Raw genomic sequence first — 15,371 nt, 5'->3', positions numbered from 1 at the left:
AGCTGAAAACACGAGGTAAAAGGTTTATTTATATGAGAAATTCACTGAAGGAAATCAAGCCATTTTAAACTGGAAAAGGTCTGTGTGTCCAGACAGCACTAAACGATCTTGATTAACTGTTTCCACCTATTACTTGAAAGGAAATAAACAGTAATAGCCTCTGACATTTTACTGCAAATATGTTGAAGTTGGCTTCTGATGCTTGTACCTTCTTTGTGCATAAAAAAAAGTGAAATAGGAGTTTAACGATTTCCATTCAAGTCGTTCATCAGATTTATGTTTGAAAACGGCTGCTTCCTTGTCGTTCTGTTGATATGAGGTTTTAGAAACTTTTTCATACAAACTTTACACCATGCATTAAACAGCAAAGCCAAATGCAAAGGAATGTTTTAATTGTAGACAACTCAAATTCATAAAGATCCAGTTTTCATCGCATTCATGTTGACCATCAAACGCGGTCCAAGCGATTGTCCATGATCGTTTTTAAAAAGGCACTTAAGAAATTGCAGGCAAATCTGTTTATGTTTACATAATGGCATTAGCAAACAATTTCTGCATCTCTTTACAACTGTGCAACTGAAACAAAGCAGGCGATGTACAAAAAGAGTCAATGAATCACATACTGCTATTTTTTTTTTTTTTTACAAATGTCCACTGAACTCCACATTCATACCACCAATAATTAAAACCCCATTCTGATCATGGAAAAGGGCGACAATTATGAGGAAAAGAAACAGTTTGGTGGGATCATAAAAGTAAAAAGCAATGGGGAACTTCAAAAAACAAACTTCAAATGACCAAGAGGGTGCAAAAATGTTGCAAGTTCTTTCTTCCCTCCAAAACATCAGATTGTTGTGGCTGGTCAGTTGTCGTTTTCTGGCAAGAGTGGAGTCAGACTGCTGGACTGCACCAGCTCCATCTTGATCCAAGATGGAGGTGGAGCGACAGAAACCCAAAGAGATGGGTTGAGGTGGAGAACTTCCCCACAGCAGCACAGAAGGTCTTTGGTCCCGGGACTCCCAAAGATCAGGAGAAATTTGGCCGACTCCTACATGGCAGCCACCTCAATCTGAACATACAGTTGTCTGACGCCAACCTGGGCACAGGGCGGAAAAGATCATGTAATGGAAACTTTAAAATTACCTTTAATGAGTGAGATGACTTTGTTCAAGCCATATTTTCCAACAGTCCCCACCTGTGTGAAAATGTTGTGCGTTTGGCTGAGAAGCCATCTAGAATCTGCATCGGGCGCCACAAGGAGTTTGAGTGTACCGATGTAGACGTCTGTGCAAAGGGTCCAGAAGTGAGGTTCTTGAAGGTTATAGACCCCCTGAAGCTGCTGGACCTGCAAAGAACATTACTGGTTAGTAAATGCAACCTCCGTTTTTTGTAATCTGGCAACGGGACAAATTGAGGAGGTTCTAGTGGTCATTAAGGTGTTAAGGCCAAATTCATTGGTTATCTGGAAATGTTTAAGGACAACCTGGCATTGCCATTTTGCAGCGGGATAAAGTTTAAAGATCAGACCCTCAATAAGGTGTCAGGTTCCTGAATCTTCAAATGTGGCTACTTGGTTAGCTAGTTAATTTTTGGGACAACTTGGCTACAATCCCAGTTGATATCCCAGATTATCCTTGAAACTCTAGTAGGCAAATATGAAGAACAGGATCCAGGAGATGGAAACGACTCACCCTTTGGTAGCATTCAGGAAGGGCATGGTCCAGAGAAGGAGGCGTCCGTTGCATCAAGATCCCTATGGACTCCCTGAGCAGAGGAACCACACTGTGGGAAAGAGGAAAGTGAGAAATGAGTCGCCATTCTATCAGAAATTAACTCAATGGGGCGCCAAGTATAAGGCAAATTCTGGCAACAGGAAGGGATGCCACACATAAAGACGTCATTGGGTATGATTTGGTTTGTGATTTTACAGCTTGACACATAAAACTGGGGAGAGGAAATTCTGTCATAATCCTCATGAAAAGAGTTCTTGTTTGTCATGATTTTTTCAGAGCATGCTAAACATGGTCCAACATAAACTTGCCCATCTTATAGTTGGGGTGGAGTAGCAGAGAGCTGTACTGATGTCATTCCAACAGATGTAGTGCGCGTGAGCCGGCAAGCAACCCTGAGCACACTAGGATAGACATCCAAACCCATTCATTCTGCAGAAGAATCACTTGGCAGAAACGGATGACTGGTTAGGAAAGGACTAAGACTATTTCTCTCCTAACCAGTCAGCCGTTTCTGCCCCATCAAAGCTAGGTCTTGGCTAGGCCAGCATCTTATAAAGTCATCAGTCCTCTTTCAAACCTTCAAGGCCTGACCACTGCTCCATCTGGGAACCATTAGAGGGTTCCTTGGTTTGGACTTCTTTACCGGTCCCTAATCTACTCAATCACCCCCACGTTCTCCTGAACTCCTCCCTGAAACCCCAGCCTCAGTTTGGGACACGCCAAAGTGGAGAAGCTGATCGTTGTCTCTCTTAGACCTTCACAAAACTGAAACGCAAATGTGGCAATCAACAAAGAAGCATTTCACAACATCTGACCTTCTTAAAAAAAGTCAAAAACAGCAACAATGTCAGCCATAAAAATATTTTGCCCCAACATTGTTTTGATAAATTATTATAAACTGCAATCATATTACTCACAAGGCTTCGATTTCACAATAGTCATGTCTTGACTCGGCTGAAATGTTCCTGTCAGGTACTACAGACTTTCACTGCCCTACTTTGAGAGCACAGATGAGTAATATTACACTGCACTCCAGACCAATCTATAGCTTTACTGACTACTCAGGACTCTTTGTGGTCAAGTAACATTAGGTAATGCGTTAAATGCACTTGTTAAATTGCAACGCATGCAAACATTTTTGCTCATACTTAACTTAAAATGAATGTGGTTTACCAAGCAACCGAACAAACTTGTAATCTATATAAAAGCCATATAGGAACATGACACCAGAGCCTGAGTGGTCGGTCTCGTCCTTCTTCGGATCTATCAGCTTGAGTACACCTGGAAAGTGAAATGAATCAAGTCTACTAGCAGACTGACCGTATATATATAATTTTTGTTTTAATACATTATATACGCAATTTTATATACTACTATTCCATGTACACTCTTAATTAAAATTAGGTTATAAAAGCTGCATTTATAAATAAAGAAGAATTAAGAATAAATGCTGTTTAAAATAGTGTTACATGGAGTATAGCATGTCCCATCACAGAACATGCCAACTTCCTGAAGGATTTTCTATTGTCTGTTACCTATTCCACTGCAACATATGACCATATGTTTCCCATCGACGTGTACTGTGACAGGTCATCATAAAACTGGCCACTGTGCATTCCTCTCAGTAACTGGTCTGTTTGTCCCTCTTTTAGAAAACAAAATGAAAACAGGAAAGTACTGGATGAGGGTACCTCAGACCTCTGACATCATACTATTGTTCCACACCTTCCTGTTCACTGAAACAGAGGCACTCACCGTTCACTGGTGCTTGATCGCTAACCTGTCCGAAAAACCCCGTAATGCAGTTACAGTGACTCAGCCAGCCAAAATACAATTACGTGCGAGTGTCAAGGGTAAGCTGGCCAGTGACATAGACAAAATGTCACCACCTAGGTCAGGGTGGCAATCAGGATAAATTAATTCTGAATGGACGAATGTAATCACCTATGAACTTTTTGGAAACCAGCTTGGAGTCACAGTAAAACACAAGCACTTCTAAACCGCACAGAAATTATTGGTTATCACGCCCAGACAACCTAGTCCCTAATTGGAGCGCAGAAGCATTTATGACACCAGAACCACCGCAGGAATGATGTGACCTTAGTGAAGTCTGCGTCTGAATCGGCACAGTGGGAATTAGAGCAGGTACTTTTAACTTGAGATTTATATGGAAAAGGAAACAAACTTTTTTCATTTCTAGGGCAAGAAGTTCTTGGGATTCTACCACAAAATGCTGAAGGTGATTTACTGCTAGGAACCTACTGCACTCAAGTTATGGTCAAATAGCTATTAGGCCTTGAACATAAAAAATGTATGTCTGGATTCAAGGGCATATTTTTGTGTGTCTACACACATTTGAACATCTGACCAGCTCCGCCAATACTTTACTATAAATGATTACTAATGCTAAAAGTTTTTCTCTTGCCACAAAGCTGATTGTAAAAAGGGGTCCAATCTGAATATACTAGGGCTGCACGTTTTCAAGTTTTTCATTAACCGTTAACCGAGGCCCTTAGCGGTTAATACTCGGTTAACCATAGTGTGCGCGCCGCAACCACGAGATAGGCGTAATTTGCGGGTGGGACATGTCCCCACCACTATTTTCTAAGGTCGATATTGTCCCCACCACTTTTGAAACATCTCGCGGGATGAATAACGTTACCAATACAAATAAAAAAACACATCTCCAGTTAACTAGCAGAGCATTCATTTCGTTCGTTTTTTTTTAGGCGATCTAGCGCTGAAATGTTTTGTTTAAGTGATCAAAGTGCTCGTTGCCGCTGCGATCGAGAAGGGTCTTGTAAAACGTGCTGAGGTAATATTAATTCGTGGCCACGAAACAATTCACCTGAATATTCACCAATTCACACATACACGAAAAAAAAAAAGGAATAAAAAGATGTACGAGAATAGTCGGCCTTCACTGAAGAGCTATTTTCACTAGTAAGAAAAACAGTTTAATAATTATTAATTCGTGGCCACGAAATAATTCACCTGAATATTCACCAATTCACAAAAAATAGGTCTTTAGCATTCACTAATTGTAATTAATAATATCAAAGTCTGTTTTTTGGCCACGTTGTAATTCGTTTAATCAAGGGAGGGAATTAGTTCAACGTGTCCACGATTTATTAAAACGAGGGAACAAATAAGTCGTAACAACTAATTATTTAGATCAGCGGACAGGGCGCATAAGAACAAACAGAGAGAGAGCCCCGGCCGCGCGCGCGCACTCTCACCGCCTTCAAACAACACGAGCGCTGTATTGCTCTCTCTCCCTCGCGCATATCAACACAATAGTAAAAGGTCGGAAGACCGATTGTGTTTTATTGATTAGTAGTTTGTTAATATAAAGTGTTTGATTAGCAAGTACATGTTTAGGAAATGCATAATACAAAATGTACCTATGGGTTAATGTAACGGTAAACGCATGCGCGGGTAACTGCTGGGGTAAAGCTGTGGCTCTGCGGCTCTGCAGACAGATATTATTGTGCTGCGATCAGTAGCGCGGATACTATGTTTGTTTCTGGCTCGCGCACAGCCTTCACTCTCGGACGCGCGCTTTCTTTGCCCGCTTCATATTAGAAAACTGGTCTAGCGGTCTCTGGTGGTGCAAAAATGTATTACACCTAAATTAACCGAGCAAAATGTTTCACTCGGTTACGCAATTTTTAACGGTTAATCGGTTAACCGGTTAACCATGGACACCCCTAGAATATACAAGACAATTTAAGTAAACCTGGATGAATTGCCAGTAAAATGAAATGAAAACCAGTACGGTGTAAAGTAGCTAGTTATGTAGCCAGCACAGTGCTAAAGCACATTATGTGAAGAAATACAGTAAATCAAAGAATAACACAGTAACATGAAACAAAAGCAGCTTTGGAGAGACAAACGAATCCATCCTCAAAGGCCCAGCTTAGTACACCCAGAACAAATGTTAATTACTGTTAACGTTCCCTACGCGCCCATTCCTTGGGCTTTAGGCTGCGACCCAAAGCGATTAGTGGTCTTTGGAAGACTTTGGTGGTGGGAGACTGCTGTAGGTCACAGCAGCAGGACTCCTCCACTCCCTCTTACTAATCACAGGGTACCAAGACAGCTCCCCAGATATCCCCCTAAAGCAAGGCTACCGCACCCAGAGCGGCCTTAGCTAAACACGCCCCGGTTCGCGTACAGCAGGGGGTCTTTTGCGGAGAGTCCCGCGCACATGGGTCACGCCTCAGGTGCGGCTGATGAAGGAGAAGTCATTCACCCTAGTGAAAGGTCAAACATCTGAATGTGAGCAAGATGGCTGGATCAAAATAAGGCACTCTACTGAGAGTATCAATCTCACAATGTGGGGTGCATGGGAAAAACGCTGTCCAAACAAAGCAGAGTCCATCTTAACGATCAAACGAAGAACCACAGACATTCCATGCAGCCAATTATGGTTTATCTCTCACAAGACTCGAACAATAAATGATTCTGCGGTGCCAGACGTACACAGACATGAAGTTCAAACGCATAAGAGAGTCTAGAGTTGCAGATGAATTTGTGCTTTGGTCCAAATCTTTCATGCTGGTATCATGTGTTTAATAAATCTATATACGCAACAGGTCGGTTTCCCCAAACACATTAAGCCTAGTTCTGGATAATGCATCACTTTTCTTGGGCTGTTTTCAGAATAGCATACTAGAATACTACTATTTCTGCAGTATATAGTATGCAAATTTCGCAAGTACCCTTGACCTTCTACATTTGGCAAAAAGGGTGTTTTATCCCACAACTTTAAGTGGAACAACATAAAATACTTTGAAAAAACATCAATGGGGTCCAAAATTGTTTTGACAAAAACAGGTATACTACAATATCCCACAATGCAATGTGTTTGACATGGCCTTCAAATCAGAAGTTATTACTTCCTCAATTTAACTTCTTTTAACTCATTCTTTGACCAATTTGACTAAAAATACAAAATAAAGTTTTAATTTGGGTCATGTGATTTAGAATGTAGCTTGAAATGCCATAATAAAGCAATTTGACAGACTGTATGCAGCATTTTTTTTTTAATCAAAAGTGTCAGAAGAGCAGAAGAGCCTTCATACCATACGGACCACAGGAACGAGACGTCTAGAGCTTCATGAGATTACCTACTCCGTTCTAGTTTGCAACAATTTTAATTGTGTGCTCTGGAAATGAAGGGCTTTTCATTTTCATGTGATACCTTTGTGTGTGTGCCCTACCAGATCCGCCTCCAGATTGCACCTGAATGAGACCGAGACGCCGTCACGCAGGTGCAATGTGGGAAAGCTGCCATACTCTTAGCCTTACTCTCAATTCTCAGTATTTGCCACTCTGCAAATGCATGGAAAACTCAAGAACAGAGAGGAAAAAATGTCTAAGCTGGGGTCTCTGACATAAACCTCCCCTCTTTGAGAAACAAAGAGAAGGAAAAATCCATCTTAAAAGATGCCTTTGTTGCAGTAACATTCACAGATCGCCACCACATTCCAGAGAGGGAGAAGAAAAGCCTCAAACACAGACAAGAGCGAGGAAGAGGGGGGTTGGAGAGACGAGATGAATATACGGGAAAGACTTGTGCATTTTGCAAAAAGGGGTTTGCGCGTTCTCCATCGGAACGGTGGTATTTCACTGAAGCACAGTAACCGCAGGCCATCTGCAATTTAAACATGGGGCACACACACAGCAGCTCCTGCTCAAATTTACACAGCCGTAAAGCACATTTACCTACATCACACAGAAAAAATAAAGCCTATTCATCACCATAAAACTATCTGACGCTTTTTCCAAGATTATGGAGGAGGAATGGTAGATTTGGTAGGTTTAAAAAGCGAACAAAGGCACAAGAATGCTAGACAAGCATGCATTTTTCCCTGCTCGACTGGAGTTGTTTGAAAAATGCCACATGAGAGGCTCCAGTCCTGGGTTTTCTGGCTTTGCCACATGTTGAGAAAGTGCTCTGGGCTCCACCCTCCGAGCGTGTATCCTGTAATTCACCCGGCTGGAGTGCCAACGGCTCCACGGGGCTCTCGGTGAAGGGCACTGTGAAGTGGCTTTTGTATGATCTGTGTTGGGTGCTGTTGAGGGTTTCTGGGTGGGGTTGAGGGTGGAGGATGTCTTGAGCAGAGTCGAGAGAGGTCAATGCTCATAATAGCGTGGGCCGAGGTGTGCGTACTCACCTCACTCCTATGAGAAGTGCGATGAGCATGGAGCAGATTGGGTCTGCGATCATCAGGTCGTATTTCTGCATTAGGATGGCTGATATGATGACTCCGACACTGCCCAATGTGTCCGCAACAATGTGAAGAAAAACTCCTGCAATTAAGAACATTTGCATTTTGTGAGTCTCTTTGGATAAAAGCGTCCGCTAAACAAATAAATGTAAATGTTAGTTGTTCCAAAACCTAAAAAAAATACACATTACCATTCAAAATTTGGGGTTAAGATGTTTTTGAAAGAAGTGCTTAAAAAGTATGCTCACCAAGGTTGCATTTATTTGATTAAAAATACAGAAAAAACAGTAATAATGTAAAATATTGTTACAATTTACAATAACTGTTTTCTAATTCAGTACATTTTGAAATGTTATTTATTCCTGTGATGCAAAGCTGAAGTCTTCCGTCACATGATCCTTTAGAAATCATTCTAATATGCTGCTTTTGAGCACAAGAAACATTTCTTATAATTATTATCAATTTTGATCATCTGCTTTATTCTTGTGGAAAAAAAAATTCAGGATTCTTTGATGAATAGAAAGTTCAACAGAACAGCATTTTTTTTTTTAAATAAATCTTTTGTAGCATTATAAATGTCTTTACTTCCACTTTTGATGAATTTAATGCATCCTTGCTGAATAAAGGTGAATTTATTTAAATATATATATTTATATTGACTACAGATGCACAGATATGAACATTTTAGCTGATACCAATAACTGATAATTCATTATATTTCAAAGCCGATAACAGATATATATTGGCCGATAAATTTAAATCTAAATCCAAATTTTCGGGCCAATAACGCTAACATTAAAAATTAAAATATGGGCCAGTACCGATATGATGGCCAATATATTTTGCATCCCTAATACTGACCTCAACATTTTTAATGGTAGTGTATATAAATATATACAAAAATATTCAAAATTTATTTTAGGATATCTCAAATTAGTATTAATATATGTAATATTAATATTATAACTAAATCTTTAATATGTATAACAAATTATATTAAAATTAATATAAAAATAAGCGCAGTGAAAACCCCTGCACTAGGGCTTTTGTCTATATGAAAGGTCCTGGTTTTCACTTAAAAATCACTAATATTAAATATTAATATAAAAGTAAATATTGAGTCTGAGATGAGGATACAACATTTGCTAGCACCCATATTCAAAACATAACGACTGTGGACAGAACTTGCTGTCTGGGATACCATGTCTAGTGGTAACCCTCAAACTGATGATGTAATTTCACAAACAGGTAATCGAGAACATCCTAGAATGAATAGCCAACCTGTAAGACTGTCCTCCCTGACAAAATCTCCGGAATATATCAAAACATACAATACTCTGCTAAATCCTTGAAGTGAGTTAGTCAACTTTTCCTAAACTCAAAGATCTGTACTGGCTGTCCTGTCTTGACACTGGAGAATAGTTGTGGACTGTGGTGTGATGGCACGCCATGAGACAGTTCACTAAGTCCTTTCCTTTCCCCAGAATGAGATGACATGCTTGCGGTTACTCTCAGTTTTGCAGAAAGCATGACCGCAGTATTGGAGCAAACTCCCTAATAAGTGAAGACCCCGTCCAAATGCGGTCAAAGCAAATACTAGAAAAATATCAAGAATGCTGGAGCTCACCGCATCCTTATAAACAGGCTGTGTTTTGAATAGAATACTAGCTTACCAAATTATATGCAGTATATACTGCCAACAATTGAGACAATAAAATAGTAATGGGAACAGTAGACAAATGAAAAAGAAAATAACCTGAAAGTGTTTATTTTGATATACATACATATTATATACATATTATATATATATATATATATATATATATATATATATATATATATATATATATATATATATATATATATATATACACACACACTACTATTCTATTATTCATTAAACATTAAAAAAAATATTTTAAAAATAAAAACACTTGATAAAACATATCACTTTATTATTATAAATATATTAATTTTTTTGTAAAATAATAATAATAGTAATAAAACTGTTTTAATTTAATAATAATAATATTAATAATGAAATTAAAACAATGTTTTTTGTCAAATTACTTTTCTTATTATTAAAATATTTTTTTATTATTATTAATAATAAATGTATTATTTGTCTTTTGTAAAATAATATCAATAACTAATATTTTCATCTCATAATGATACTACTACTACTACTACTAATAATAATAATAATAATAATAATGGAATTAATATATTTCATTAAATTTTTCCCAAATAACATTTTGGGAAATTAATAATATTAATAATTGTATTTATATTATTCTAAACTGAAATCCAATTTAAGAATGATGATACTTGTGTGAAAATGTCAACCACTGGCATTGCATTTTGGGGAACAGTAGTCTGTGTAGTGCATTATATTGCATACTGCACATTTTGGCAAACAGAGTACATCTAAGTATTCTACGCCCTGAGAAAATTAGCATACTAAGCTCTGTGTAAAAGGTAAGAGTAGTACACTAGAATGCTATTCCAAACATAGCCAAATTAGACATGACGAGCTTCAGGATGGAAGGTTGGTACAATCTACTTGCAATTCATCACTGTGAGTGGAGAAGAGGATCCACGGCTGGGATGGAGGCAGCGTAACCTTTTGCACTGTCACCTCCTCTCCCCCCCTCCCCCTTCTCTACATGGTCCTCCCTTCTGTGCCCCGTTCTTTCTCCCTCGAGCAGGCCTCCCAAAGGATCCATTCTCTCTCTGTGTGTGCCAGGGTGAAGGGGACAAACTACTTTCTCTGCTCTGCTCTTTCCCACACAAGCTCGGACAAAGGGATTTAAAGCGACAGTGTACCGCACTTGCTCTAGTGTCAGTGTTAACCAGGTTAGAGTCCAAGTCAAAGGTTAGAGGTTGGGATGGTCAGAGGTGTCACTTCATCACACATAAAAGTCCATCATCCAGTCACATCTGATGTAGACCACTCATTTTAAGTGTTTTCCTCGTTTAAATGAAGATGCATATTTTTGTGAATTGTTACGACTACAGAACCTCATCTACTAAGAATTCAAAATATTGACCGTCTATAAAACAGGAACAAGCTGTCTAGACCTGATAGATGTGGTTGTAAATATTTTCATATCTGGTACCTTGCTAAAAGCATGCTGATTATCATTAAACAAGAGATCTCTAGCGCCATCTGGAGGTGACTAAACATAAATAAAAAAACATACCTTGTAATATCTGCTTGCTGGCACCTTTCCCCGGTGTGTGTGATTGGTCATCTGAGGACACAGACAGATTAGAAATGAATCATGCTATACCAGACACCATCACGATGTATCAAAACAGCTTCTAATATTTTGACACAGCATGAGGACACCAAATAACACATCTGATGCATTAAAACAGATACACATAGCACACAAATCAGTGAGGTAACTTGAGGCAAGTCTTACCGTGGCAGTGGGGATCGTCATGCGAATGGCCATGTCCTCCGTGTGAATGCCCATGATCATGTCCATGTTTGGACTCATGACTGTGGCCGTGGTCTCCATGACTGTGTCCATGTCCCACACTCCCATTAAACAGAGAATGACTGTGGCCATGACCTTAAAATTGTAAACAAGATAACACACCTATGAAGAAGCACGTGTGTGAATGACTCGGACCGGTTTCACCTAATAGTTACAAGATGCTTACCTTCACCATCGTGTGAATGTCCATGTCCTCCATGCTGAAAAACGAATATTCCTACAAGATTCACCAACAGCCCTGCTATGGACACCGGGAGCAAGCGTTCATGGTGCACATCAGGGGGTTCCAGCGCCCTCTGGTGGGAAGACGAGATGGCATCATTCATAAACAGATTTGACTGGATCAGTGTCACTTGGCAAGTGAATCAACTGTAATCTTATAATCGTACGTACCTCTACTCCTTCTGAGAAGATAAAGAAGGCGGTAAAGATGAGGAAAAGGCCGTTCACGAAGCCCGCGAGAACTTCTGCTCTGACATACCTACAAAAATAATCAAATGGGCTTGCTTTAGAATGCAGTGATGCAACCAAAGACAGGCGTTTCCTGTCAACACCACTCAAGCAGAAGTATATCCTTCATAGGAAACTTGTGTCATTGGTGCTCTAGCACAAAAGTTGTTTTAAGTTGTGAAGTGGTCTCTCACCCGTATGAGAAGGAGTCGTTGGACCTCCACCGTGAGATGACTGATGCTGCAAGGCCTGCCAGGAGAGCCGTGCAGTCGAAGAACATGTGAAAGGAATCGGATATCAAACCTAAACTGAGAATCAAAGCAACACAAAAAGGGAAGTGTTTAATAATCATGAAACATGAGAACTGCATCCCACCCCATATTGAGGTCAGAGTCGCGTAAGGCCTTTTGTTAGACATTACTCACTCTTTCATTTGAAGACAAAGATATGTTCATACTGACAGAGATTTGGGTGTCAAGTATTGTTGGTTGCAAGTGGGTCAAACTGTGCAATTAAATGGATAAATAATTTCAGTGAATAAAAATGTAAATAAAAAAAGAATATTATAACATTTATACTCTTATTAATGTTTATATTTGTTTCTAAATGTACAAATACAATGAAATAGTTCATTATAATAATTAATTTTCTCATTCACAAATGACAGATATACTTTATTATTATTAATATAATTATTAAAAGAATTCAAGCTTTGCTGCAAGCACTCCCATTTTCGCATAATAATTTCAAATGACAGATAGTGTATTAAATCAATTATAATAAGTAATAATTTTTACATAATATTATTAAAAAATATTATTATTGACATAATAATAATAATAATAATAATAATAAGACTTCACTATCTGCACTTCCATTTGTAGGATTTGTGTCATTAATTTGCATAATACTATCAGTGTATTAAATAAATGATTATATTAAACAACAATAATAAAATGTAAACAAAAAAATTATTCACATCAACTGGAAAAAAAAAACTTCTACTAACTTTGTCATTGCAAATTGCTGACAGTGTTCACAGTCAAATAATAACCATAATAATTGATGATTTTAAAAAAATAGTAGGAATAATAATTATTATAATTTGCATATTATCAGTGTATAAATAAATTATTATAATTAACAATAATAATTATAATAATAGTATTGTTGTTATGATGAATATAGTAAAGATGATCAATTATTACAATAATTACATATTCATGTTATTATTATTCATCAAGTAATAATAATAAAGCTTCACTGTCTGCACTCCCATTCGTGGGATTGTGTAATTTGCATAATATTATCAGTGTATTAAATAAGTTATTATATTAAACAATAACAATAACAAAACAAACATAAAACAATAATTCCACGTAAGAACTGAAAATAAAAAACTTCTTTTAACTTTGTCATTGCAAATTGCTGTTAGTGTGCACAATTTACTAATAAACATCATATATATATATATATATATATATATATATATATATATATATATATATATATATATATATATAAACTCTAAACCAGCAATGTTGCAACCTCAATAAAAGTATGTATGGTGTATAAATGGGAATATATACTGTGATTAATATACAATGGCATACAAATGGTTAATGCCACTTTCCCCATATTTGGTATATTTGGAATATTACAGCTATTTCTCAAAACCAAGCCAGATCTGCTTCACTAAAAAGCATTAAAGGCATTGTTAAACATTCAAACATACCTATATTCCCACATATGCCGTCTAGATAAAACACCTCAATAGGTTTCGAGCCACATCCTGTACTTTATTAACTTCGATCAGCCATCAATCTCACTTCAAAGATGACTATGATAACAGATCATGAGAGAAACTCCATTCAAAACATTCATAAAGGCCCAAAACAAAAGCACACTAGCTCATCCCACATTAGACCTACGTGGCATATTCTTGTGCTTGGCCCCCTCCTGTAAACGTTACCTGTTACTCCATATGCCGTAGCTCAGCTCCACGAACGCGAAGGACAGGTTCAAACACAGGAAGAAAAACAGATTGCGAGAGGTTTTATCGGCAAGAATTGATCTGGGGAAGAACACAAAGACAAAAATAGAGAGGGAGGTTCATGACTGATTCATTTTAAAAAGCAGACTTACCAGACAGACTGGCTGTAAACCCACAGCTAACAAACACACGACTGAAGTTTATTAAAATGAAATGCTCTGGGGAAATGACATGGGGTCCAAACACACTCTTAATAGACGTGTTTTGTTGTGGAATGTATTTTAACAAATGTAATAAAGTAAATTGAGAGACATTATACATTTTGTTACATGTTAACTTCGCTTTGCTAACATCTGTCTGGCTGAACGATAACCTGAAGCTTTCTGCTTCCTTGTCATAACAGTTCATTTAACTTTTCAGGATGTATTTATTCACTCTATATATTTTGTAAAGGAATTAGTCTAAATAATGTTTTACAGACACGTTTTTAATACAGTTTCGCGAGCTAACTAGCATGCTAACTGCATTAGCCACACAAAACCGACAGCTGTGAGTGAAACTCAATGAATTATTATATATTTAAGCGTCGTTACCTGAACCAGCCCGATAACTTGACGAACAAGTTGAATTTGGCAGGCTTGTACTCGTCATCTTTGATGGATAACGGGAGCATGTTTCAGCGAAGCGTCTCCGGTTAGCCGTTGAGCAGCACTGCGGCTTCACGAGCGTCTGGACGCAAGACAGCGGAAAGTCATCGCGCCGACGTCGCGCGCGTCATGTCACTGACCCGGTCGGTGGAACTGGTATTGAACAAACCCCACAGATTTTCTTAAATAAATATATACTCATTGTAATGTTTATCTCGTGTAATGTGTTTTAATCCATTCATTCATTCATTCATCTTTGATTATATATTTAAATAATCAAACCATTTATACATCCATGTTAGAAATATTTATACATTTTAATTTTATTACTCATAAGTGAAGTTGAGGTTTATTTATGTATTTATGTTACAAATATCCTTCTGATAATATCCTAGTATAGGCTAATGAATATTGCCCTTCTAACAATAATAAATTATTCTTTCATTTATTTATTTGCTTTTTAATCTATCCAACCAGTTTTTAAAAATTCTGAAATAAAATGATTAGAAATAGCCTAAAACTAAATTTCAGAATATAATAGACTGGATATTTTATAAGAATTATTATTTAGACAAATTATTATTTTCATATGCAGAAGTTGAGCATATCTTATAATATCATTGTTGTTATTTATTTATGAATGTTACAAATATCCTTCTAACATTCTAACAATATATTAAATGTTATCCTTCTAACAATATCATCAATTATTTCCTCTTTTCATGAAAAGTTGAGTAATTTATGTAATGCCCTATCAATTTTTTAAATTTTCAGATATACCCATAATAGTTTTTTTGTATATATAC

At 37.5% G+C, this 15,371-nt stretch overlaps 1 protein-coding gene across 1 annotated transcript; it reads right to left on the bottom strand.

Annotated features, from left to right (window-relative positions):
• Positions 1 to 375: 375 nt before the first annotated feature.
• Positions 376 to 14,676, bottom strand: slc30a7 (solute carrier family 30 member 7). The gene is made up of 11 exons (XM_084116010.1): positions 14,512 to 14,676; positions 13,898 to 13,999; positions 12,120 to 12,233; positions 11,869 to 11,956; positions 11,642 to 11,771; positions 11,398 to 11,550; positions 11,173 to 11,223; positions 7,916 to 8,051; positions 1,692 to 1,782; positions 1,196 to 1,345; positions 376 to 1,096 (listed from the first exon to the last, which is right to left on the bottom strand). Exons 1-11 carry the CDS (start codon positions 14,589 to 14,591, stop codon positions 1,049 to 1,051), a joined length of 1,143 nt encoding a protein of 380 aa, XP_083972136.1. The 5' UTR covers positions 14,592 to 14,676; the 3' UTR covers positions 376 to 1,048.
• Positions 14,677 to 15,371: the final 695 nt, after the last annotated feature.

This window comes from Abramis brama (genome assembly GCF_963993115.1).
Source record: "Abramis brama genome assembly, chromosome: 6".
Lineage (NCBI taxonomy): Eukaryota > Metazoa > Chordata > Actinopteri > Cypriniformes > Leuciscidae > Abramis > Abramis brama.
The sequence above is the reverse complement of the archived record's forward strand: the minus strand, read 5'-3'. Positions and strand labels throughout refer to the sequence as shown.

Bases quoted from the DNA above. Each gene is read 5' to 3' on its own strand.
- slc30a7 (XM_084116010.1), bottom strand. From the start codon at position 14,591: ATGCTCCCGTTATCCATCAAAGATGACGAGTACAAGCCTGCCAAATTC. The intron at 11,957-12,119 runs GTGAGAGACCAC...TTATTTTTGTAG, and splicing joins AACGACTCCTTCTCATACGG to GTATGTCAGAGCAGAAGTTC. The intron at 8,052-11,172 runs GTATGTTTTTTT...TCTTAATTGCAG, and splicing joins CAGCAAGCAGATATTACAAG to GAGTTTTTCTTCACATTGTT.